Genomic DNA, 23,992 nt, shown 5'->3' on the forward strand with positions numbered 1-23,992 from the left:
TTATATAAAATTAGATAAAATAACCTTAATATATCGTCCAACAATTTTACTAGTTCAGTTTAATAACTCTGTCTGTCTTGCAGCGTAAGTTTTTAGGATTATGGAAACATTTTCCTAAGGAGGGGGAGAACCTAATAAAAGTATATTCTTGCCTGCCTTATCATATTTTTCTATCATACTGCTTCGGCCACTGACACTGCACACATGTCCTATGTGCTCACTTTGCATTACAGTGTTAGTGTACTGCAGCTGCCGGAACTACCAGAGTTAGCTAACGCTGCCAGACATCTCCTCTCCTTCCAGTCATATTTTTAGACCATGCGGCTTCTGCTGCTACCACTGCACAGTCACACCAGCCACACATTTTCTGACTGTCTATTGTGTTTTGTAATAGGCTGACTGACCTCTCCTTTCTAGGCGCATTGCATATTTATACCATGTGACTACTAGCGCTGTCACTGCACACAAACCACAACTCTCCTGACTACCAATTAAGTTTTATAGTGCTAGACTGTACTGCTACTGCTGGGTCTGCTGTTACTGGCCCTATACTGCTCCTTGCCTTCCTTGTCTATCTCTATTTTCCACTGCCTCTGGATGCCCACACACATTTTCTGCACTAGTTACGTGTGTTGTAAATTGTACTGAATATAAGTATTGTATAATTCTTCACAAGTTACACACACATGAAATGCCTTAAAAAGGGAGAATTTTCTCACTGCTTGTTGTCAAGCTATTGTTTTTTTTAACTTGAAAACAGCAAGGTCCCTAAATAACATAATTTTTAAGGGTTTGATAAAAAATAAAAAAAAAAGTAGTTGTGTAGTTATTTTGAGAATAGCAAGTCTGTTGCAGATCCCCAAAAAAGGATTATTTTTTTACTTCTAGTTCAGAAGCCATTGCTTCTTCACTTTTAAAACAGCTCACTTCTTTCTGCTCCCTAAATAAAGGAATCATTTCTGGATGGCTCATAAACAAGTTATTGATTCTTCATTTAGCAAAGAACACATTTTTCGATACTCCCTAAACATATGTGGTGTAAATGACACACATTTTCCCATTTACACCATATATGTATAAACGACATTAAGACAGACATCTACACAAAAACAAATTGCACGCTAGGTATGGGGAAGTACCTAGCAAACAGCAAAAGGGAAGGGAAACCCTGTGACTAGGGAAGGGGAAGATGGTAACTCCTGACCAAACCCACTGCTGGTCCCTGGGATTCCTCACTACCCTAGATAGGATGCACACCTATGCGTCGAGCCGGATATCTGACCCTAGGTTTCCCTAGTGCTGGACTCTAAATAGGGAACGGGTGGGGTGAGTTCTTCGTCATCACCACTAAACAACTATAGAAGACACACAGGGGGGAAAGCATGAACTACCTAGCCGCAGATGACTCAGGTAGAATTTCAACAAAGCCACTTGCTTGCAACCAGAGTTTCAATGAACTGAATAATATCACCAGCACCAGTCCAGGGAAGATGGGAGTATTTAAGCACATGGAGAATACTGATAATAAGCAGCTGGATGGAAAGAGCGTTCCACTTGGTACAAAAGGGGAAGAGATGAAAACCCAGCAGCAAAGCTACCTAATACAATGAATACTAACAGCAGGGACAATATAAAATCAGGGAGCATTTTGTGCAGTGAAACGCTGTGACCTTCTATTGCTAGAAACCACATGACTGTCTGTAACTCGCCACACACCAGTGACAAATCATGTTTGGACTATTTTTACAATTTTAAAAGCCTAAAAAATCAGTCAGTGCAGTGTGTCATTAAATATACTGTTGGTTACTACTGGTTACCATCCATTTGCCCATAGCCAGCTGTGTTTGTATTAAAAAGCTTGAAAGGGATTCAATATAGTGGTAGGAGACCTTTAGAGCGTTCCACTTCTCTGCTCTTGACAATTAGAGGCTTTGAAGTATTGAGATTCATAGCAAATTAATTTGCAGCAAATCTAGCTAATTGGGTAAAAACCCAGATAAATAAAATTTTTAAAAGATTTAATCATATTTAATAATTTCTAAGTCACCTGATTTCCCCTCCATAATGGTGAAATGAAGACTTTATAACAGGAATGGTTATTCTGAGTAATCAAATTATTGAGACGTTACCAATAATGTATGATGTGCATAACTTATGTTTTGCAATGCAAAATGCAAATTCTTACAGAAATGATGCTCATATATTATTATTCTGTGGGAAAATATAACTATTTATTAACACAGGCATATCAAGAGAGCTGATACTCTGTAGGTAAAAAAACAATGCCATGGGCTCATCACCAAGAACTGCTCCACACGTCACTTCTTCCCAGCCTCCTAGCTTCCTATGTATCAGGGTGGTGATGCACTTGACGGTTTATACCAGTGGCATCGTTATTGTTACAACATTAGCCCAAACTGTACACTCTCAAATATTGCAGGTATATGCAGCTTTGCAGGAGCAGACACATACAGAAAAGGGACACAGTGCAAGAAGAATATATAGGCCCTTTTCAGTCCAATAGCTCATCAGAATGCACAATGCCACCTGTATTAAAGGTGTTAGTTGCCTTCTCAGTTGTGAAACTGCACAGTTTGCACCAATGTATTGTCCACCACTGCAGCTGTGCTTCTACATCATTGCAGGAGTGCAGTGGCACAGTAGTAGAACTCATGGCTCGGTTTGGGGATTCGAACCGGTGACCTGTGGTTTTGAGGTTGGTTCCTCTGTCTGCTGGGCTATTGCCTTTTATTCCCTTTCCAATTGCTGATGGTTCTTATGGTCTTTGTTTTTTTTATTTGCTCCTTTCCAGGTGTGTCTTATTTTCCCATTTGTCTTTGCCCTACCACATTCTGAGTTGGGTTATATATGTTCCCTACTCACTGGACTGGATATATTTCTATGTGGACTTGTTCCTGGGAGTTCCAGCACTTCATTTTAGGGGTTCGCCTTTATAGCAAACCACAGTTGTGTGTCTACTGAATATTGTCTAGTCAATCTAGCAGTAATGATCAGTGACCCAGGAGCCGAGCTACAAACTATTAAAGATCACTAAGTTCTTGAAAATGCAGAGGATTTTTAATGACAAGTTGATCTCAAAGTTGCTTGTTTTACATGCCACCTGCATTGGAGGGGTGAGTGGCCTCCTTAGTTCTTGGACCCTTGGGAAACTGCACACGTTGCACCAATGTATTATCCACCTCAGATGAATGCAGTGAAACTGTAACCGTCATTGCTCAGTTTGGGGATTCCATTCGGGGGCCTGTGGTGTCATGGTTGCTTCCCCTGTCTGCTTGGCTATTGCATTTTTTTCCTGTCCAAATGCTGATGGTTCCTATAGTCTTTGTATATCTTCCTGATTTGCTCCTCTCCAGGTGTTTCTCTTTTTCCCGTTATTGTTTCTCCTATCACATTCTAGGCTGGGTTATATATGTTCACCTCTCGCTGCACCTCCTTGCTTCTGGGAGTTCTATCCCTTCATCTTAAGGGTATACTTTGATAGTAGACACCAGTTCAGTGTCTGCTGTGAATTGGTCTGTTCTCCTTCTGTACCGCACGGACTTAGGGAAGATCCTGCGTACGGTGAAACAGACAAAAATAGGGGTTCCAACACAACAAACAAGGGGTACACCGAGGACACTTAAACAATAGTGGGCCCTGGTGCTAGGGAAGGGAAGACACCTCCTGCATTCACCTTCGGCTGCACCCTGCTCTCTTAGCCATGTATACAGGTTCCGCACCTGTCGCTGAGCAAGACACCTGAATCCCTGAGAGACCCTTGCTAGTGATCTGGTAGGCAAAGATCAATCGTCCCACCGCTGCACTATTACAACAAGAGAGGAAGGTAAGACAGACAGGGAAACAACAAAGTATAAAGCCCAACTTCATGGCTGCAGTCAGACACCAGGCCCGCAGCTTTCACACCTGCACACAACAAGGGCTCCAGCAGCTCCTTCCACCTCATGGCCCAGCTTCAGAATGAATCAGACTAACAGGCACTCTCTACTGGGAGATGTGACCATATATAAGGGAAGGGAGTGGTCACCAACTGAAAGCACCTGAGGCCAGGAGTCAGAAGCTGCTGGAAAGTAAAACTCACATTAACCCTTTCAGTACCAAAGGAAAATGAATTATGTTTAATGTGAGGAGTCTCAGACGACAAAGAGAGACTCTGGCCCACATCCTGTCACAAGTCTGTAGATGCAGAGAGACGGCCGTGACACCTTTCAAGCCCTTAAGGCTGCTTTCACACTACGTTTTTTTAACATCCGTCATGAACATTTTTTAACGCAAAAACGGATCCAGTGCAAATGCGTTTTCATTTCAATGCATTTGCAATGGACTCGCGTCAACATGCGTTCACCTGCCTTTGCGTGCGTTATAGTGAGGATCCAGCGACTTGCAGTTTTTTAACTTATTTCAAAAACGCTACTTGTAGTATTTTTGAGCTGCGTCCAAATACTGCAAATTGCTGGATCCTGAATATACTACACGCAAATGTGAACGCTGGCATGCTGATAGACAGGATCCTGCTTGCTCTACTGAGCATGCCCAGAAACCAGCCTCGGGTGATCAGTCCCTCTCTCCACCTCCCTCCCTCTCTCCCCCTCTCTCCCTCTCTCTCCACCTCCCTCCCTCCCTCTCCCTCTCTCTCCACTCTCCCCCGCCTGAGAGCGGAGGACGCTCGTAACCAATGTAAACATCGGGTAACCGCGGGCTTAATTACCCGATGTTTATCTTGGTTACGTGTGCAGGGAGCCGGCTCCTAGCAGCTGCAGATGCTCGTAACCAAGGAAAACATCGAGTAACCGCGGTCTTAGTTACCCGATGTTTACGTTGGTTACGTGTGCAGGGAGCCGGCTCCTAGCAGCTGCAGACGCTCGTAACCAATGTAAATATCGGGTATCCAAGCAAGTTACCCAATGTTTACCTTGGTTACGAGCCTCCACAGCTGTTAGATGTCGGCTCCCAGTCTTTCACGTTCAGTTCCCCTCACTCCCGATCACATGACTTCAATGCCCGCCCATAAAAAAGTGACAGGATCCTGCAAAATAACACAAGCGTTTGCATGCGTTTTTTTGCTGTAAAAGCAGGATCCGCTTTTGCAGCAAAATAACTTTCATGACGCATGCTAAAAAAACGTAGTTTGAAAGCAGCCTAAGCCTTTCACATTATTTGAACTTGTTTTAGTTTTCTCACTCCGTCCAGCTCCATAGTGCTTACAAACGCTATATTCACTTTTATTGTCTTCTGAAAGTTGTCTAGGCAATCTAGCACTGATGGCATTGGTCAGTGACCCAGATGCCAGGCAGCAAACAATTAAATTAAAGATCACTCAGTCTTGAAAAAGCAGAGGATTTTTAATGACAAGTTAATTACAAAGTTGCTTGTATTTACAAGCTTGTTGCAATTTCACTATTTGACATGATGAGCATAACCCTTTCACTTGGCAGCTGACTTTCTGGAGATCAATCTAACTTTTCCACACAAAGAAATATGCTTTTATAACATAATCCTTTATAGAAAAAAAATCTAGGGTAAAAGTTAATAAGATAATTTTAATTTACTTGGTTTTTAAAATTATTTGCAAATAGCTTTCCTTGCTTTCAGCCTACATAACGCGAAGTATCATGAACTAAATTGACCTTTAGCATTTTTACAATGATCTGCTCTGCCATGAGGCAGTATGTGCACGTTTCTCCACATCCCAAAATGGATACATAAAATTAGAAGACGGATATCCTCATGACTCATTCTAAATTCCATGATGTTAGTGTAGTCATGCAACACGTCAGCATCAGTTGACATATCAAGTAACGGAAGCAATCACCAGTGTAACATTGCGCCATCTACATAACTTGGATTTCCCCATAGATTTATTACCTGCACAGTCAGAATCACAACGAATCCTCCTGTCTCTTAATGAGAAGGTTGATGGTCCTGCAGTCTGCAAAACATTAAAGTGAGAGTAAATGAAGGCCATTCGTCACAGGAGAATTGGGCTGCTGGAGGCTGTTGTAACTAGCGTCATGACAGTGATCCGTAGACTCCGGAACGACGCACTGCCATTTAGACTTCATTTCATGCAGTAATCTATCATCAAGTGCTTTTATTGGGACTCCTGTAATCCTCCAACAGGCGGCCACCTAATTGCCGAATAAGTTGCCTCTCTCAGCAGTGAGGTGATTATTTTAACACTACCACATAACAATTGTCATCCTGTGATTCTTTTTTTTTAAATGATGACACATGCATATCATAAATGTCTCCAAATGAAAACTGTTATAATATACATATTATGCTCATATATCTTTCATCTGCAGTATACTTTACATTTGTTTAACTCCTTAAGGCCTTGCCCATTTTGCTACTTTAGAACAAAGCAATTTTTTTTTCATTTTTTAATTGTTACATTCCATACTGTTTTTATTGTTTGTTGACGTAAATTTTTTTATTTTTTTTTCAGAATAAGTTGTATTTGTAAGTGGTAGCATTTTGGGGTAGATATAACTTATTACCTAACTTAATTTTTTAAATTTCTTCACATAAAGTGTTAATAAACAGAAATGATGTTGTTTTTTCTTGTTTCATGTGCTGTACAAAAAAGATGTTTCCTTTATTCTGTGGGCATTCATGATTATGAAGATCGCACATTTCTAAAGTTTTATTTATAAGTTATTACTTTTTTATTTCTATACTGTTCTAAGCAAAAATATTGTTTTTTTAGAAACATATTCCAAGAGCCATATGTTTTAGAATTTTCTATCAATGGAGCTGTGAGGACTTATTTTTGGCATGGCAAGATGTAGCTACAAGTGATACCCTTTTCTAGTAAATTTTAATTACATTTTATTAAACTTTCTTGGAGGGGGGATTAAACACAACTATTCTGACTCGTCCTTTCTTTTATTTCAAAACTGTTTACTATTCAATTTAATTTACATATTAACTTTATTCTGCAGGCTGATAAGATAATCAAAATACCCAACTTATATAGTATATATTTTTATAGTACAGGTCAATACAATACAGTGCTATCCAATTTATTTAATTTTATTACATATAACTACTTTTACACACAAGAAATTATTCTTTAAACGGGGTTGCCCACTACTTTAACATTGATGGCCTATCTGTAGGACACCCAGCACCACCACCACCGATCAGCTGTTATCGGTGCTAGTGGCAGTAGCAGGCGGCCCAAAATGCTAAGTTCCAGAGTTGCCCTGTCAACTGATAGCAGCCGCAGCCAGGTAGCGCACATCCGCCTCCTACTAATTTGAATGGGAGGTGGATGTGCAGTACCCAGCCTTGACTACTATTAGTAGACTGGGCAGCTCCAGAACTGAGCATTTCTGGAAGCTTGCTACTACCGCCAGCACCGAGAACAGCTGATCGGCGGCGATGCCGGGTGTTGGGCCCAGGCTGATGAGACATTGATGACCTGTCCTAAGGATAGGCTGTCAATGTAAAAGTAGTGCACAACCGCTTTACCAAATATATACACTGGAGATCAAAATTAGAGATCACACACAATTTCCTAAAATGTTAAGGTCATTGTGTCGTCCTATGTGATTACATCCTAACATGAGTAAACTAGCAGTATTTTATGCTTAGTTCATAAATTGAATTTATTGTAAAGCAGATAATAAAAATGTAAATGAGATAACTGAAAAAGAACACTGATCAAACTTAGAGAACACTTTCAGATACCTGCAAGTTATTGGTGTTAATCTGGCACCTGGTTCTAATTTTCTTAATTATCTGACAAACCTTTTGTAACTGGTGGCCTAACTTTCCAGTTTGCACTGACTTTGCAAAAATAGTGTGCCATTCCAAAATGACTGAAACCCTCCGGCAGCAGGTTGTTAAGATGAAGACCAAAGGGGTGATCATAGCAGCCATAGCAAGAGAAGTTGGAAGTTGGTCTGTGATTTTGAGAATATTGCTTCTTTACACAAACATCACAAACTGTTTCCAGTCCCCAAAGAAGGCTGGTCGCCCTCAAAAGACAAATGCAAGAGAAGACAAGATAATAAGACAATCTCCATGGGTAATCGTTTCAACACTGCAGCTGGAATTGCTCATCAGTTCAGCACTGAACAGGGTAAGGATCTGTCTTGTCATACAATGTCATGACAGTTAAGAGCATTTGGACTGGAAGCCCACTCTGCAGTGAACAAACCTCTCATTAGCAGAAATAATCAAAAGGAGCAGGTTGTGTGGAGAGAGGAGAAGTGGTCTACAGTTCATTTTAGTGATGAAAGCAAGTTTAATTTTTTGGGGAGTCTGATGGGAAACATTATGTTCGTCAACAAATTGGGGAAAGACTGAACCAAAAGTGTGTTAAGAAGTCAGTGAGAGGTGGTGGAGGAAGTGTCATGGTTTGGGGAATGTTTTCTGCAGCAGGAGTTGGACCTTTCATACAGCTACATGGCAGAGTGAATGCAAGTGTGTATCAGAACCTTCTTCAACAACACGTGGCTCCTTACTTGCGTTCATCCCTCAATCAGCCAGCAATTTTCATGCAGGACCTGCAAGTTATTGGTGTTAATCTGACACCTGGTGCTAATTTCCTTAATTAACTGACAAACCCTATGTAACTGGCAGCCTAAATTACACTACCTTTGCAAAAATGGTGTGTAGTTCAAAAGTGACTGAAACCCTCTGGCAGCAGGTTGTCCAGATGAAGGCCAAAGGGGTGACCTAATCTACCATAGCAAGAGAAGCTGGTCATTTCAAGTCTGTGATTTTGAGAATATTGCATATTTACAACATCACAAACTCTTTCAAGCCCACCAAGAAGGCTGGTCGCCCTCAAAAGACAAATACAAGAGAAGACAGGATAATGGAGACAACAGGAATTTTCAAGTCTTGTCTCATATTCTAAATGGAATTTAGGTCTGAACTATGACTGGGCCATTCACACACATGAATATGCTTTTATCTAAACCATTCCATTGTAGCTCTGGCAGTATGTTTAGGGTTGTTGTTCTGCTGGAAGGTGAACCTATGGTCTTAAGTCTTTTGTAGCCTCTAACAGGTTTGCCTCCAGGATTGCCCTGTATTTAGCTGAATCAATCTTCCCATCAACTCTGATCAGCTTCCCTGTCCTTGAAAAAAAGCCTCCACACAGAATGATGCTGCCACCACCATGTTTGACGATGGGGATGTTTTTTTTTCAGGGTGATGTGCAGTGTCAGTTTTCCGCCACACATTAACTTTTGCATTTGGTTCAAAACATTCTACTTTGGTCACATCAGACCAGAGCACCTTTTTCCACATGCTAACTCTGTCCCTTGCATGGCTTTTTGCAAACTGCAAATGGTACTTCTTATGACTTACTTTCAAAAATGTCTTTCTTCTTTCCACTCTTCCAGGCTAGATGTGTGGAGAATATGACTATCAGTTGTCCTGTGGACACATTCTTCCACCTTAGCTGTGGATCTCGGCAACTTCCCCAGAGTGATAATGGGCCTCATGGCTCCTTCTCTAATTAATGCTCTTTTTGCTTGGGATGTTAGTTTATGTGGATGGTAGGTTTACAGTTGTGCCAGACCTCTTCTATTTTTGGATGATAGATTGAATATGGCTCCTTGAGATGTTCAGCCCTTGGGCTATTTTTTTATAACCTAACCCTGGTTTACTCTTCTCCACAACTTTATCCCTAACCTTTCTGGTGTGTTCCTTAGTTATTATGATACTGTTTGATCCCTAATATTCAAACAAATCTCTGAGGCCTTCACAGGAAATCTGAAGTTATACTGAGAATAAATTACATACAGGTGGACTCAATTTATTAATTAGATGATTTCTAGAGGCAATTAGTCACTAGGATTTCATTTAGGCATATTAGACTACAGGGTGTGGAATATAAATGCATATCACTTGGGATTTTATTTAGGGTATCAGACTAAAGGGGTTGAATACAAATGCACATCACAATTTTCTGATTTTTATTGATACAATATTTAGAAAACCATCACTTCAGAAATACTCGTTCATTTGTGATGGCATGACACACAAAATTCTAATAAAATACATTTAGGTTTGTGGGTGTGACATGAAAAAATGTGGAAAAATTCATGGGGTATGAATACTTTTTCAGGGCACTATATATGTGTTTATGTGTGTGTGCGCAGAATTCTTACGCAAGCAATGATTTTGACCATATCATCATTATTATGCAGATTTTCCAACTGCAAGATGTATAATCTTGAATGCTTATTGGATGAAGCATATCAGTAGATGTGTATTTGTGTAATGACGAAGGGTATGGCCTAAGGATATTACCTTCCTTGATTAAAGTGTGCAAAATTATAGGCAGATTATTTTCCTCAGCCAAAACTGGGCAAAAAACATATTATACAGATTCTGTAAAGGTAAACTTGTTACAAGTCTTACAAAGGGATGTAGCCCTCTTGAACTTGCTTGGAACGTGATCGCAGTCAACCAAAGTTTTATTGTAAAAAATCAACAGTGTGGCAAAAACGTGTTGAAAAAAACAAACCCATTAGCTGTCAAAGATTTGGTGATAAATCAATCTGAATCAACCTAGAACCCCTTATTCTAGAACTGCAACCTACCTGGAGTGCCCAGAAGTACAAGGTGTTCAGTGCTTAGAGACATGGCCAAGGTGAGGAACGTTGAACCCAACCACCACTGAACAAGACTGAAGACTGAACAAGACACCACCCAACAACACCACTGACAAGACTGAACAAGAAGTTGAAATGTCACAACTGGGCCAAGAAATATTTGAAGACAGTCATTTCAAAAATTGAAAGAGATGAGATTAGGGTGACTCTTAATGGACCAGATGGCTTGGCCTGTAACTGGATCAATAACAGGCACAGAACTCTACTTTGATAGCAAGGTGGAGGTGGGGTACTGCTATGGGTGCATATTATTAAAGATGAGCTAGTTATACGTTTTAGGGTTGAAGAAGGACTCAAAATCAACTCCGAAACCTACTGCCAGCATTTAAAAGACACTTCCTTCAAATAGTAGTACTGGAAAACCTCTTCATCTTTCAAGAAAATTATAATTTTTTATGTAGGACCCTACTCCATTGCATGCAATGAAAGTCTCCACTCCTTGGCTGCCAGTAAAGGCCTTAAAGATGAAAGAATAATGACATGGCCCCTTCCTCACCAGACCTAAAGTCTATTCAGAACTTGTGGGGCCTTCTTAAACAGGATATTTATGTTGAAGGAAAACAGTCATCTCTCTCACCAGTGTCTAGGAGGCTATGGTTGGTGCGGCCCAAAAAAGTTGACAATTCACAGATTAAGAAACTGACAGACTCCTTGAATGGAAGGCTTATGACTGTTATTGAGAAGATGGGCAACTATATTGGTTATTGATATATATTTTTGAAATGTAAGAAACATATTGTTGTACATTTTATCTGTTAACCTAAAAGTACTAACCACTGTTACTTTAACAGATTAAAAAAAAATTGAGATCGGAAAATGTACGATTTTCAATTAGTTGCATAATAAAATTTGACCACCGATATTTTACAAACTATTCAAAAGCCTACCTTTTACTTTCTCATATTCACATTTCAGATTTGTTAACCTTTTGGATTAACCAACAACACTGTAATTGTTCAATGATAAAATGAGTTATCAAAAATAGAAATTATCTAATAATTCTGCACACAGTGCATATTTGTTGATAAATTTTACAAAAGTCCACAGTTGACAAAATGCAATTCGTTTTCGTGTGGATTCAGCAAATTGTCATCCGGTGAATCATAAACAGTCATCAAAAGGTTATAAATTTTAGAAAATCCTTACGCACACCTTACCGTTTACCCCTCACCATCACCCGTTCAGTTCTTGCAGCATCATGTCATAGTCGGTGAGCATTTTTTCCTGAGGAAGCCACATCTCTGGTGGCGATACGCATCAAGTCTCTCCCATTATCTCTTTATTATTCAGCACACAGGTCTCACTATTATTCCACTTCTTACCTTGTTTTAGGATTTTGTTTAGGTTGTGCTGACAGTATATAATGCTAATTTCTATTTGCATTTAACCATATGCCATTGTTATTGCTATCATATTGGCATTTACTACATACATAGCCATTGTGCACAGCTTATTATAGCTCAGGCGCATTCATTATTAAAACACTGGTCTACAAAAAATATCTTTTGTAATCATTGCAGGTGACTTTGTTCTTTTCTGAATCATCTTTTTGTCCTGAGTTCAAAAATGTTGATAGTTTTACTGTAGCTCGTATAGTTTCCATGGAGCAGCATCATTATTATAAGTAATAGGAAATATACTGGCGACATTAAGAAAATAGTAATCTATATATCAGAAAATATTCTTCAGCTTACGAAACAGTTTTTATTGAACCAAAATAATTTCACATGCAACATAGAAACCAAAATAAGAGCAGAACATAAAAGTGCTTGACATTAGACTGTCATTGATACAATTTTTCAGGGTTGTCCCTATATAACATCCAACAATAATCTGCCATCATTGAGTCATTCCAAAAACTATGGTACCCGTGTTCCATTACTTTAATGTCCTGGTGAAACTGCTCACCTTGTTCATCACTTAAATCCCCAAGATTTTGAGGGAAGAAATCTAAATGTGAATGCAAAAAGTGCATTTTCAGAGACATGCGACATCAAAGACACTAGTATGCATTTAGCAGTTCCTCAACACCTTCAACATATTCTGGAGATTGATTTTTTGCTAAGACGTTTCTACAAATCCACTTGAAGCTTTTCCAAAATCTCAATTCCTTATCATATAGAGTTCCTTCAAGCACATCATCTCTCATAAGTTCTCTGATCTGAGGACCAATAAATACCCCTTCTTTCAATTATGCTGGTGAAATGCTGGAGAATGTCTGTGAAATGTACTGGAACCCTTGTGAATTTATCTTTGCCATGTCTTTCACAGAGTTTTTAATCAATCCTAACTTTATATATAATGGAGGAAGAGAGGCTTTTGTTGGCGCAACTAAAGGATTATGCTGAGCATTGTCTCTACCTGGAGCATAGATGTTTCTCTGTCCCCAATCACAGAAAACATAATCCTTTACTGTATTTCTACTGTCCCATAAACACAAGAAGCCAGAATATTTTGTGAAACCTCCTTGCATATAGCATCCAAAACAACTGACAGATTTTCTTAACTTTCCTTTAGATGACATTCGTGAGCAATAGGAATTGATGGTTTCATATTTCCATTGTGAAGCAACACTGCTTTAAAACTTCTCTGGGGTGAGTCAATAATCAATTGCCAATCTGCAACAAAATACTCTTCATTCAGTTCTTCAAAGAGGTCATTCACGTTGTTACAGTATACCATTGGTCCATCAACTGTGAAAAATTGTGTTAATGTGACGCCCTGGACTAGCCAGGTAGTCACAGACAGGCCTTTGCACAAACACCCGTCCCCTAAAAAGGTAACAGCAGCCAACCTAAAACTTTGGTCACCTCCCTCAGAGCTTAATGGACACACTAGGGGGGGCAGAGCCAAGTGGTTGGCCACACCCACCGAGGAGTTCAGAGGGCCTGAGGCAGGAAGTGCAAGTCAGTCAAGTTCAGCAGTCAAGTTCAGCAGTCAAGGTCGGCAGTCAAGTGCAAGCAGTCAACTTTAGGAGGTGAAAGGGAAAGCAGTAACGTCTGACAGGGGTCTGGGTCGTAGCCTGGACACCCTTTGGCCAAGCGGCAGACAGTGGTCGCTGCCTGCAGGAAGATGGCCTGGTGGAACCGTAAGGGATCGGGACAGGGTAGTGGCCCGCCACTACCGAACCAGGGAACCGACTGGAAACCGGAGCACACAGGAGGGTACTCAGACCCTGAAACGAGGTCCCGAATCTACCGGACTAAGTTAATTTACTGATTGAGGTCTGGACCTTAGGTCCTTTCCCAACCAAGTCCCGACTGAAGACAACAGCCCAACGAGGGGGATAGAAAGCCACTGCTCAGGCAGAGAGATCCCACGGGCCAGCGTCTGCGGGCAAACGGGCTCTCCCGTCACACACACAGCCGGGGAGTGGACTCCAGTTGCTGAAGCGCATTGCAGTCCACAACTACAAAACAAGGTGCAGGAGAAAGGCGGGGACCACCAAACCGGGTGGGGGACCAAACGCAGCCGGCTGCGGGCACCGACCACCATCTTTTTGGTTTACCAGAGACTCCGGTATATCTGTCAGAGTAAATACAACTGTGCCTTCGGGCTGCGCACCGCCCCGCACCACACCAATCCGCCCGCACCCTCACCACCGGGCCCCGGGACCATCACTCCCTACCCACGGAAGGGTCAACACCTGGCTGCGCAACACTGTCCCCGGGGGCCTAGTAAACAGTAGTGGTGGTGTCTACATTCACCACAACCCATAGGTGGCATCACGAACTTAACTCAAACCACGGCCCCGGCCGTAAACCTACTGACCAACCCCCTACGTAGCGCCAGCACCCTTTCAGAGCGACGTGACCCCGGGTCCGGAGGCACTCGAGTCACCCACCGACGAGTCCGGATCCGAGCGGCTCGGCTGCAGCCGAGCGCAAGGCAGTACACATCGACTCTTCTGGCGTCACGAACAGGATACTTACCTAATTACCTACCTGGTGAAGTGCGCCTTGAAGTGGAAGTCAACGGTGACCCGTTGAAAAATTTCAGAATCTGCCATCTTACCACCATCTTTTGGCGTGAAATTTCCCGCCAAAGCCGTCTTCCCCGCGAAAAGAGCGTGAGAGTTGAAGCCCCGCCCCCTGGGAACTCGGCTGTGCAGGAAAGTGCGCGGCCAAAAAATGAAACTAAGAAGCAAAAGAACAGAGTGCCGCGAAAAGACCAAGGGGGAGAAGATGGAAGATGTCGGCGTTCAGGGAAGCGAGCGGAGCAGTGCCCGTCACCGGAGTGGCGGGACCCAGAAGCGGCAGAGGTGGAGTGGCTTTTGATCCAGAGGACTGCAACCTGAACGAGCTCCCCGCCGGAACTGCTGCTTGGTTGGTGCGGGAGCTGGGCCGATTCTGCATCCGGGTAAGAGCGCAAACCTTGCAACAGGTGCTCGACTGGAAGGCGTAGGACTGGAGAATAGTTGCCGTGGTGTGGGCCCATGAGCAGAGAGTGGCCGCAACCATGCAGCACCGAAACAAAGCCACGCAGACCCCCATGTCGTCCCTGATCAGCTGGGAGCTGGAGTCCGCCAGTACTGTGACAAGCGAGCCTGGAGTAGCGCAACTCATGGAAGAAGAGGTACCGTGTACGCTGCCCCCACCGCCGTTCCCACTGGAAGTCCATAGCCCAGGGATCTATTGCACCTGGAAGGGGAGCCCGATAACCAGTCCAAAGATGGTGCAGTGTGGTCCCCTACAATGGTAGCTGCATCTGCAAGTTAACCCCTAAAGTTTTAAAGTTAAAGAGTTGAAAAGTTTTAAAGGACCTGCTCCAGCAATAAGACTCTTAACCCTTTGTTGAACGTCCACAACTTCCCGGGAGACGTCATCCAGCACGCTGGGTGGAAGGGAAAGAGAAGCTGCCCGACTTGTTGAACGCCGCTGCGGTTGGATTCCCAGAGGCCGCCATCAGGGGTAGGAGCCCCTGGTGGAGGACGTCAAGCTAGTTAAGTTGGAGCAAGGACAGTTCCCATTAAAGAGCCAGGTTTACCGTACCCGCACTGCAGGCAGTGGAAGACGGGGTCTTTTTTTTTTTAACAGTGTCACCGTGAGTGAATGTGGCATTGGGGACCCGTGCTGCCTTGTGGTGGACTGAGGGAAAGTGGCTGGAGGAGGCTGCGCTGGCAGCAGAGTTAATGTTTGTAAATAATCCCGGACCACCCTCTCAGGTCCTACAGCTTCCGGAGAGGCTGGTTGGAAGAAGGGCCTGCGGCAGAGGAGGCCGAGGTCCCATCACCATGGCATCCGGTGACAACCCTCCGGGTCAGGGGTCCCCTGGACATGGGTCCTCTGAGAGACTGCCGGGTAAAAAACTTTTTACCCGGCCCGTATGGGCAATACCCGGACTTGACCCGATTCCTGGACTGGGGAAAAGGGGTGCTGACCTGTTTTTGGAGGCAGCATCAAGGCTAGGTTTGTTTGGGTGGGCAAATGGAAGGACCCAGTCCCGTTCCCGGTTAATAAAAATGTTGGTTTTACATGTTTGCAACATTTAAGATATATGCCTCCCGCAAGGGAAGAATCCATAAAGTATGCTTAATGTAAATAATGTTATTATAAATGTAAATGTTTTTCCATTTTATCTTTTACAGTTACAAAAATAAACTGGTGGTGGTCGGGCAGCTCGCGGACGGTCTGCATTTAACCAAGGGGGAATGTGACGCCCTGGACTAGCCAGGTAGTCACAGACAGGCCCTTGCACAAACACCCGTCCCCAAAAAAGGTAACAGCAGCCAACCTAAAACGTTCGTCACCTCCCTCAGAGCTTAATGGACACACCAGGGGGACGAGCAAGGTGGTTGGCCACGCCCACTGGAGGAGTTCAGAAGACCTGAGGCAGGAAGTGCAAGTCAGTCAAGTTCAGCAGTCAAGTTCAGCAGTCAAGGTCAGCAGTCAAGTGCAAGCAGTCAAGTTTAGGAGGTAAAAGGGAGAGGAGTAACGTCTGACAGGGGTCTTTGTCGTAGCCTGGACACCCTTTGGCCAAGCGGCAGACGGTGGTCGCCGCCTGCAGGAGCCGGGAAGACGGCCTGGTTGAACCGTAAGGGATCGGGACAGGGTAGTGGCCCGCCACTACCGAACCAGGGAACCGACTGGAAACCGGAGCACACAGGAGGGTACTCAGACCCTGAAACGAGGTCCCGAATCTACCGGACTAAGTTAATTTACTGATTGAGGTCTGGACCTTAGGTCCTTTCCCAACCAAGTCCCGACTGAAGACAACAGCCCAACGAGGGGGATAGAAAGCCACTGCTCAGGCAGAGAGATCCCACGGGCCAGCGTCTGCGGGCAAACGGGCTCTCCCGTCACACACACAGCCGGGGAGTGGACTCCAGTTGCTGAAGCGCAGGCAGTCCACAACTACAAAACAAGGTGCAGGAGAAAGGCGGGGACCACCAAACCGGGTGGGGGACCAAACGCAGCCGGCTGCGGGCACCGACCACCATCTTTTTGGTTTACCAGAGACTCCGGTATATCTGTCAGAGAGAGTACAACTGTGCCTTCGGGCTGCGCACCGCCCCGCACCACACCAATCCGCCCGCACCCTCACCACCGGGCCCCGGGACCATCACCCCCTACCCACGGAGGGGTCAACACCTGGCTGCGCAACACTGTCCCCGGGAGCCAAGTAAACAGCAGCGGTGGTGTCTACATTCACCACAACCCGTGGGTGGCGTCACGAACTTAACTCAAACCACGGCCCCGGCCGTAAACCTACCGACCAACCCCCTACGTAGCGCCACCATCCTTTCAGAGCGACGTGACTCCGGGTCCGGAGGCGCTCAAGCCACCCACCGACGAGTCCGGATCCGAGCGGCTTGGCTGCAGCCAAGCGCGGGGCGGTACATTAAAGTGTTACTTCTGTTTCGGTAATAACACACTTTGACATCATCATGAATAAGATTCTTCTGTTTCAACCTAGATGCAAGAAGTTCAGCTTTATCTTTTGACAATGAAAGGTCTCTGATGAGATCATTTAATTCATGTTGAGTAAAGCGTTCTGGCTGCTCGGCTGCTCCATCAAGTACATACTCATCTTGACTTGAGGTCTCCATGTCTTCGCCAGTAGCTTCGGCTCCATAGTCTTCATATTCTACTTCATTTTTAAACAATTCTGACAACGGTAGTACAGGAACTGGCAAGGTACCATCATGTGGAACTGGCCTAATCGCAGATTCAAGTTCAGGGTAATTAATCTTATGTTTGTTCTTTGTAGATAAGCCGTTCAGTTTGACAAAACAAAAGTAGTAGTCATCACTATGATTTTTGGGTTCTCTCCAAATCATGGGAACAGCAAATGGCATAGCCACTTTCCTCATATTCAACCAGTCACGAAGACCATTTGAACAACTTGAGCATATCACATGAGGAGCCTAGCATACATTGAAAATGCAGAAATAACGTAATAACAAAAATACTTCTATCTCAGAAACTTTATGTGATAGAGCAAAACTAAGCATATTTTTGGAATCAGCACATCAAACCCATAAAATAGACATATTACCTTTGCTGATGACTTTTTTGTCTTGACGAGTATAATTATACCTATATTGGGGACCTGTACTATATGTGACTAGATAGGGTAAAGCAGACCTTATGGGATTTTCTGATTAGCTTTTTATAGTCATTTTGAGTTTTTAGTCTTTGTAAAATAATTGATTTGTCTCATATTAAAATAAAATAAATAAATATTTATGTGATCCCTTTGTTGTGGCATATTTCTTTTTTTTTTTGTTACATTGTTGGCATACTGTAAGTTGATGCTTTTGTAGATGGCATTCTCTTTATTGCTTTGTTTTCCTTGTTATAGCTAGCGCTCACGTTGAAGTTAGCATGAGATGCTGTTGGATTTCAATACAAGACATGGTGATAAGAAGCTGCAATAAGAACAGGATGGATGATGGTGAGGAATAGAGGGGCCTGAGACGTGAGTGGTGAAGTGAGTGCAAGGATTTCTTTTATTCTTTACATCCTATGTTTATTATCCCACGGGGACTGGAGAGACCTCAAAGCATAATAAGGAATATTAAATTATCTAAAAAAATAACTAGAAAAGCGAATCAAATTTCTAGGGAATATCAACATGAACAGGCAAATTCAAACCTTGCTTTCTGAGCTCATGTGGGTATTTTTGCTTTATGTTTTGAGAGTCACAGATATTTTTCTCCATTGTGTAGAAAGGTAGTATTTCTTAATATCATTCTAATCAAAAAGGTCCGTTGAGCCTCTGTTAGGAGTCTCGACACGGAAAATAGCCAGATATCCCTCCGGGAAGGACCTAGCCAAGGAGTGGCTCTTTTTAGGAGACCACCATAACCATCATATTAAGTGGCCCTTTTAGTCAATATCCAGCTCTTGACAAGTTTAAAGATATGACAAGGGAACTACAAAGGCCAGGTATCCATCCACAGACAGCTGTTTCTGGATATTGCCCCTCATCAGTGTGGCGTAGGTTTCTGGCTAGGTGGGAGCAATGCCTAGTAGACCAGCAAGACACCATTCTAAGATATACGTACATTTTTCATCACTTTTTATTTCTTTTTTTGTGAGGTGGTATATACAAAACGGTCAATTTTGGCATTGATTTTTCTACTGTTGGGGTGTTAACCATATGGGATAATTAATGACATAGTGTTATAGTATATGTTGCCAAGTTACCACATATTTGACTTTCTTAAGTTAGAATTATTATTTTACAGATTAAACCATTTTTTTGGGGAAAGTTTGGATTTTAGGGATGGTGTTTTTACTTTTTTAACCCTAAAAAACATTTTTTTTTTTACAATATTTATTAGTTTCTCAAGGAAATATGCAATCTTACTACTGAATTAGTAGTACATAGCAGTGCATCAGTACTGCTGTGTATTACACTATCCTGTCAATGCTTGAATGATGGATAGTTTATCAGGTCCTGTTTCCCTTAGGATCCCTTGGGCTGTGGTGTATGGAGGAAGACAGTTTGACATGCCTCCATTTTCCATAAGAGACCCATCTGTACCCCACGACTGTGCTGCGGGATGCCAATGAGCTTTCCTTCTGTCAAACTCCTCATGTGTTACTTTCCCTACTGACAGAGGCTTATGTGGGGTTAAACTGTTGAAATCGTCAAAACTTAGATTTGTAATGTTTGATGAAGGAATTTTTAACCAAAGAATTAAGAGGATTACCTGTGGCCGAGGTCTCATTTCCATATTAGCAGAAGCGGCTCTGAAGGAAGCTGAATAAGATGTTCTTGGCAAAATAGATCCTGGTTAAAATATGAAAGAATATGTAATTCCACAAATTTTTACTAATGAGATGGATCTGGTCCAATAGAATTGAACTGTCCATTTGAAATGAAATGAAACATAATACATTTTATTGCAGGAATATTTCAAATCTGAACCAGAAAATAGAAATTGCAATGTGAATGTGTACATTTGTGACATCACACTCTTAGGACAATATATTATTTATAGTATTTATATTTATATTTAAAGATGTCCTACCAACTTTCCTAATGTGTGTTTTATTAAATACTTGTGTGGATCTCAAGAACTGAAATGCCGCAGTCAGAGACTGAAAAAAATCAAATAAATGGTTAAATGGTAGTGATCGGAGCTACCTCCATCTGCTGTGGCAGGTCCATGTCGGGAAGGGGTTAAAATGATTATTTTTACCTATTAGAGCATCTGAACATAACATGGACATTATTTTTCATATCTATTCCTTTTTCCTTGTGTATCTTTTTGGAGAACCCTATGGTAGGAATGCATAAAGACTTTTGCACCTGTTTTTTTGGAATCAAAAAGTTGCAAATTTTGTCAGAAACTGTGTCGTCGCAAAAATCCTCGAAAACTTGCTATTTAATAAATGTAAAGAATGTCAGATTCATGAAAAAATTAGAAAAGTAGGGAAACAAGTGCATGATAGACGTGTTATATGTAAAGAAGGACAAATGTATCAACGATCGGGTGGCACCGATAAAATTGGGGCAAATATCTGAGCAGCTACAAGTAGAACTGTTGAGAAATTCTTCCCCATGAATTCCCCCCGTGTCTCGCTATTGGAACTGAATTCCTTTTTTTGTGTCATGGACCTCAGATAGGAATACTTACTTTTTAAAGGATGTGCAGAACTTTCTCTTTTCTCCAGAAACGGCCCAGAAGGAAGGCGATTCAGCACTGAGCTGTAGCTTGTTATCGTATTAGTAGTTGGCCTATCCTGGGTGAGATGCACCACAATCTGACATTTACCCTGGAAAAAATGCACAGATCCTGATTAATATTTCAGGTTGACCCCCATGATATCATAGACAGATAATGGATAGACAAATATGGCCTGAATTACGAGATAGAAAGGAGATAGGAAGATCAATAGTTTATTTTGAAATCATTTATTTGTACTTACAGACTTCACTAAAACCAAAGATGAAGATTTGGTGCTATCCACAATAACTGTGGTCCCGGCCCTATAAACAAAATGTATTATGTTAAGAAAAGTGGAAAAGACAGGGTAAAGACTGAGAGGCTACATCACCACGATGAGTATTTATTGCCTTATTGACATTGAAGATTTTCGGCAGCATTTCTGCACTAATAAGGTAAATTGTTTTTCATTCTATTTTTGTGTGCGTTTTTATTATGTGCTTTTATTACATTTCTGAAGCTGCTTTTTTGTCTCTTTTTGGTATATGTTTTAAGTAAAGTTGCTTTGCGTTGATATTTTCAGGTATTGGCTTTGCTAAAACTTCATTGATAATGTCATTTGTAAATTACATGCATTTTAGTATGTCCCGTATACTTCCCGATTTTCTACATCTAATAAATTCTATGTAAAAAGGCAAGAGAATTGACATGTTGCAGATTGCAGAAACTCACTACCAGTTAATTTACACTGCATAAAATAAAAACACAGTTGGCAAGAGATTATTCTAAATCCCAAGCACTTTATTGGAACAGTAAGGCGGTGTATTTTTAACCCTGTCAAAATACACAGTGTAAAATACTCAGCAAAAACTCATTGTGGGGGTAATACCCATACTGACGTCCCTCTAGTGTTCTGCCAACTTCTCCTGGCCAGGACTAGAGATGAGTGAACCGGCCGCGGTTCAGCTCGAGTTCGGTTCGCCGAACCGAGGTTTGGTTCAAGTTCGGTTCGGCGAACCGGTTCGGCGAACCACTCGAACCCCATAGGAAACAATGGGAGGCAATCACAAACACATAAAAACACATTATAAATGTACACATACAGTTAATAAATATTGCCATAACACTTACCTGTCCCCGTGATCCCTCCTGCACTCTGTCTCCTCCCGCTATTCCATCCGATGATCGCTGAATCCTCCCGGTAACAAGCACTGCCAGCAGTGATGCAGGACCTAGCGTGACGTCAAAACAGGCATGTGACCAGTCACGTGTCCATTATCTCATTGGCTACAGACTGGTCACATGACTATGACGCGTCATGTAGGATCTGTCATTGCATCTCTCTGTTACACGGTGCATGTTTGTGTATCGCCGTGTACCGGCGACATGCTCTTGCACACGGTCAACTCCCCACTCTGCTTCCCCGTTCCCTTAAGGTACCGTCACACTAAGCGATGCTCCAGCGATCCCACCAGCAACCTGACCTGGCAGGGATCGCTGGAGCGTCGCTACACGGGTTGCTGGTGAGCTGTCAGGCAGATCTCACCAGCAACCAGTGACCAGCCCCCAGCCAGCAGCACGCGTGGAAGTGATGCTGCGCTTGGTAACTAAGGTAAATATCGGGTAACCAACCCGATATTTACCTTGGTTACCAGTGCACACCACATAGCGCTGGCTCCCTGCACTCCTAGCCAGAGTACACATAGGGTTAATTTTATCCAATGTGTAGTCTGGCTATGTGTGCACGGAGCAGGGAGCTGGCACTGACGCTGGTAACGAAGGTAAACATCGGGTAACCAAGGAAAAGGCTTCTTGGTTACCCGATGTTTACCGTAGTTACCAGCGTCCGCAGAAGCCGGCTCCTGACCGGTGACACAGCCAGTCAATAACGGAGATCACCGTTGCCATAGCAACGTGCTTGGTAGCGGTGACGGGGACGTCCCGCTACCAGCACGCAGCAGCACTGGAATCACGTGATCGGAGCACCGTTGCTATGGCAACCCGTGCCACCGCTTAGAGCCGGGAGCCTGTGGTCACTCTCACAGAGTGATTTCTGCACGGAACACAGCGTCTTCCCCCATGCAGCTGTGCTGTCTGATGGAGCAGACAGAGCTGCATGTGTTGAAGAAGAAAGAAGACAGAAGAGCAGGATCGTGGAGGGGTGACAGCGGGTAATAAAGATGGAGTCTCTAAGTGTGTCTGTGTATTTATTTCTATTAAAGTATTTTTTCTCTGTGTGGTGTTTTTTCTTAACCCTTTATTGGAGATTCTTAATGGCTGGGTCAAATGTGCCTGACATTAAGAATCTCTGGCTTAATACTAGCTAGTAAAACAAAGCCAGTATTAACTCATTATTACCCAGCAAGCCACCCGGCTTCAGGGCTGCTGGAAGAGTTGGATACAGTGCCAGAAGATGGCGATTCTATGAGAGCGCCATTTTCTGGGGCGGCTGCGGACTGCAATTCGCAGCAGAGGGGCCCAGAAACCTTGGGCTAACCTGTGCTGCGGATCCAATCCCCAGCTGCCTAGTTGTATCCGGCTGGACACAAAAATGGGGCGAAGCCCACGTCGTTTTTTTTTTTTTTTAATTCATGAAATAATTAAAAAAAAGGGCTTCCCTATATTTTAAGTTCACAACCGGGTACAAATAGGCAGCTGGGGGTTATGGGCAGCCCGTACCTGCCTGCTGTACCTGGCTAGCATACAAAAATATGGCGAAGCCCACGTAATTTTTTTTTTAGTTTTTTGGCAAAAAAAATGCTTCGCTGCATTTTCCATTGCCAGTGAAGGTAACACCAAGCAGTGGGGGTTAGCAGCCAGTAGCTGCTTGGATTACCCTCAGCTAGCAATACAAAAAATGCAGCGGGAGCCCATATATATTTTTTTTAATTATTTATTTAAATAACTAAAAAAAAAAGGGGCTTCCCTGTATTTTGATTGCCTGACATGACAGTGCTGTAAAAATAAATCATTAAAAAAATGACAGCACTCCGCGATATTTTTGATTCTCAGCGCAGATAAAGCAGACAGCTATGGGTTGCCACCCTTATCTGCCTGGCGTTACCTTGGCTGGCAATCAAAATACAGGGAAGCCCATTAATTTTTTTATTTAAAAAAATAGTTTAACCCCTTCAGCCCCCGGGCACTTTCCGTTTTTGCGTTTTTGTTTTTTGCTCCTTTTCTTCCGAGAGCCGTAACATTTTTATTATTCCGT

At 42.8% G+C, this 23,992-nt stretch overlaps 1 protein-coding gene across 1 annotated transcript in view; it reads right to left on the reverse strand.

The window, feature by feature from the left end:
- LOC142290964 (cyclic nucleotide-binding domain-containing protein 2-like) overlaps window positions 1-23,992 on the reverse strand; it is a 233,993-nt gene that overhangs the window by 62,647 nt on the left and 147,354 nt on the right. The window contains exons 7-10 of the mRNA XM_075335154.1: window positions 21,041-21,101; window positions 20,749-20,887; window positions 19,819-19,898; window positions 5,884-5,947 (exon numbers count right to left, since the gene is read on the reverse strand). Of these exons, the coding sequence (XP_075191269.1) occupies window positions 5,884-5,947; window positions 19,819-19,898; window positions 20,749-20,887; window positions 21,041-21,101 (344 nt within the window). The remainder of the gene's footprint in view (window positions 1-5,883; window positions 5,948-19,818; window positions 19,899-20,748; window positions 20,888-21,040; window positions 21,102-23,992) is intronic.

The sequence above is a fragment of the Anomaloglossus baeobatrachus genome, chromosome 1 (genome assembly GCF_048569485.1).
Source record: "Anomaloglossus baeobatrachus isolate aAnoBae1 chromosome 1, aAnoBae1.hap1, whole genome shotgun sequence".
Taxonomy (NCBI): Eukaryota; Metazoa; Chordata; class Amphibia; order Anura; family Aromobatidae; genus Anomaloglossus; species Anomaloglossus baeobatrachus.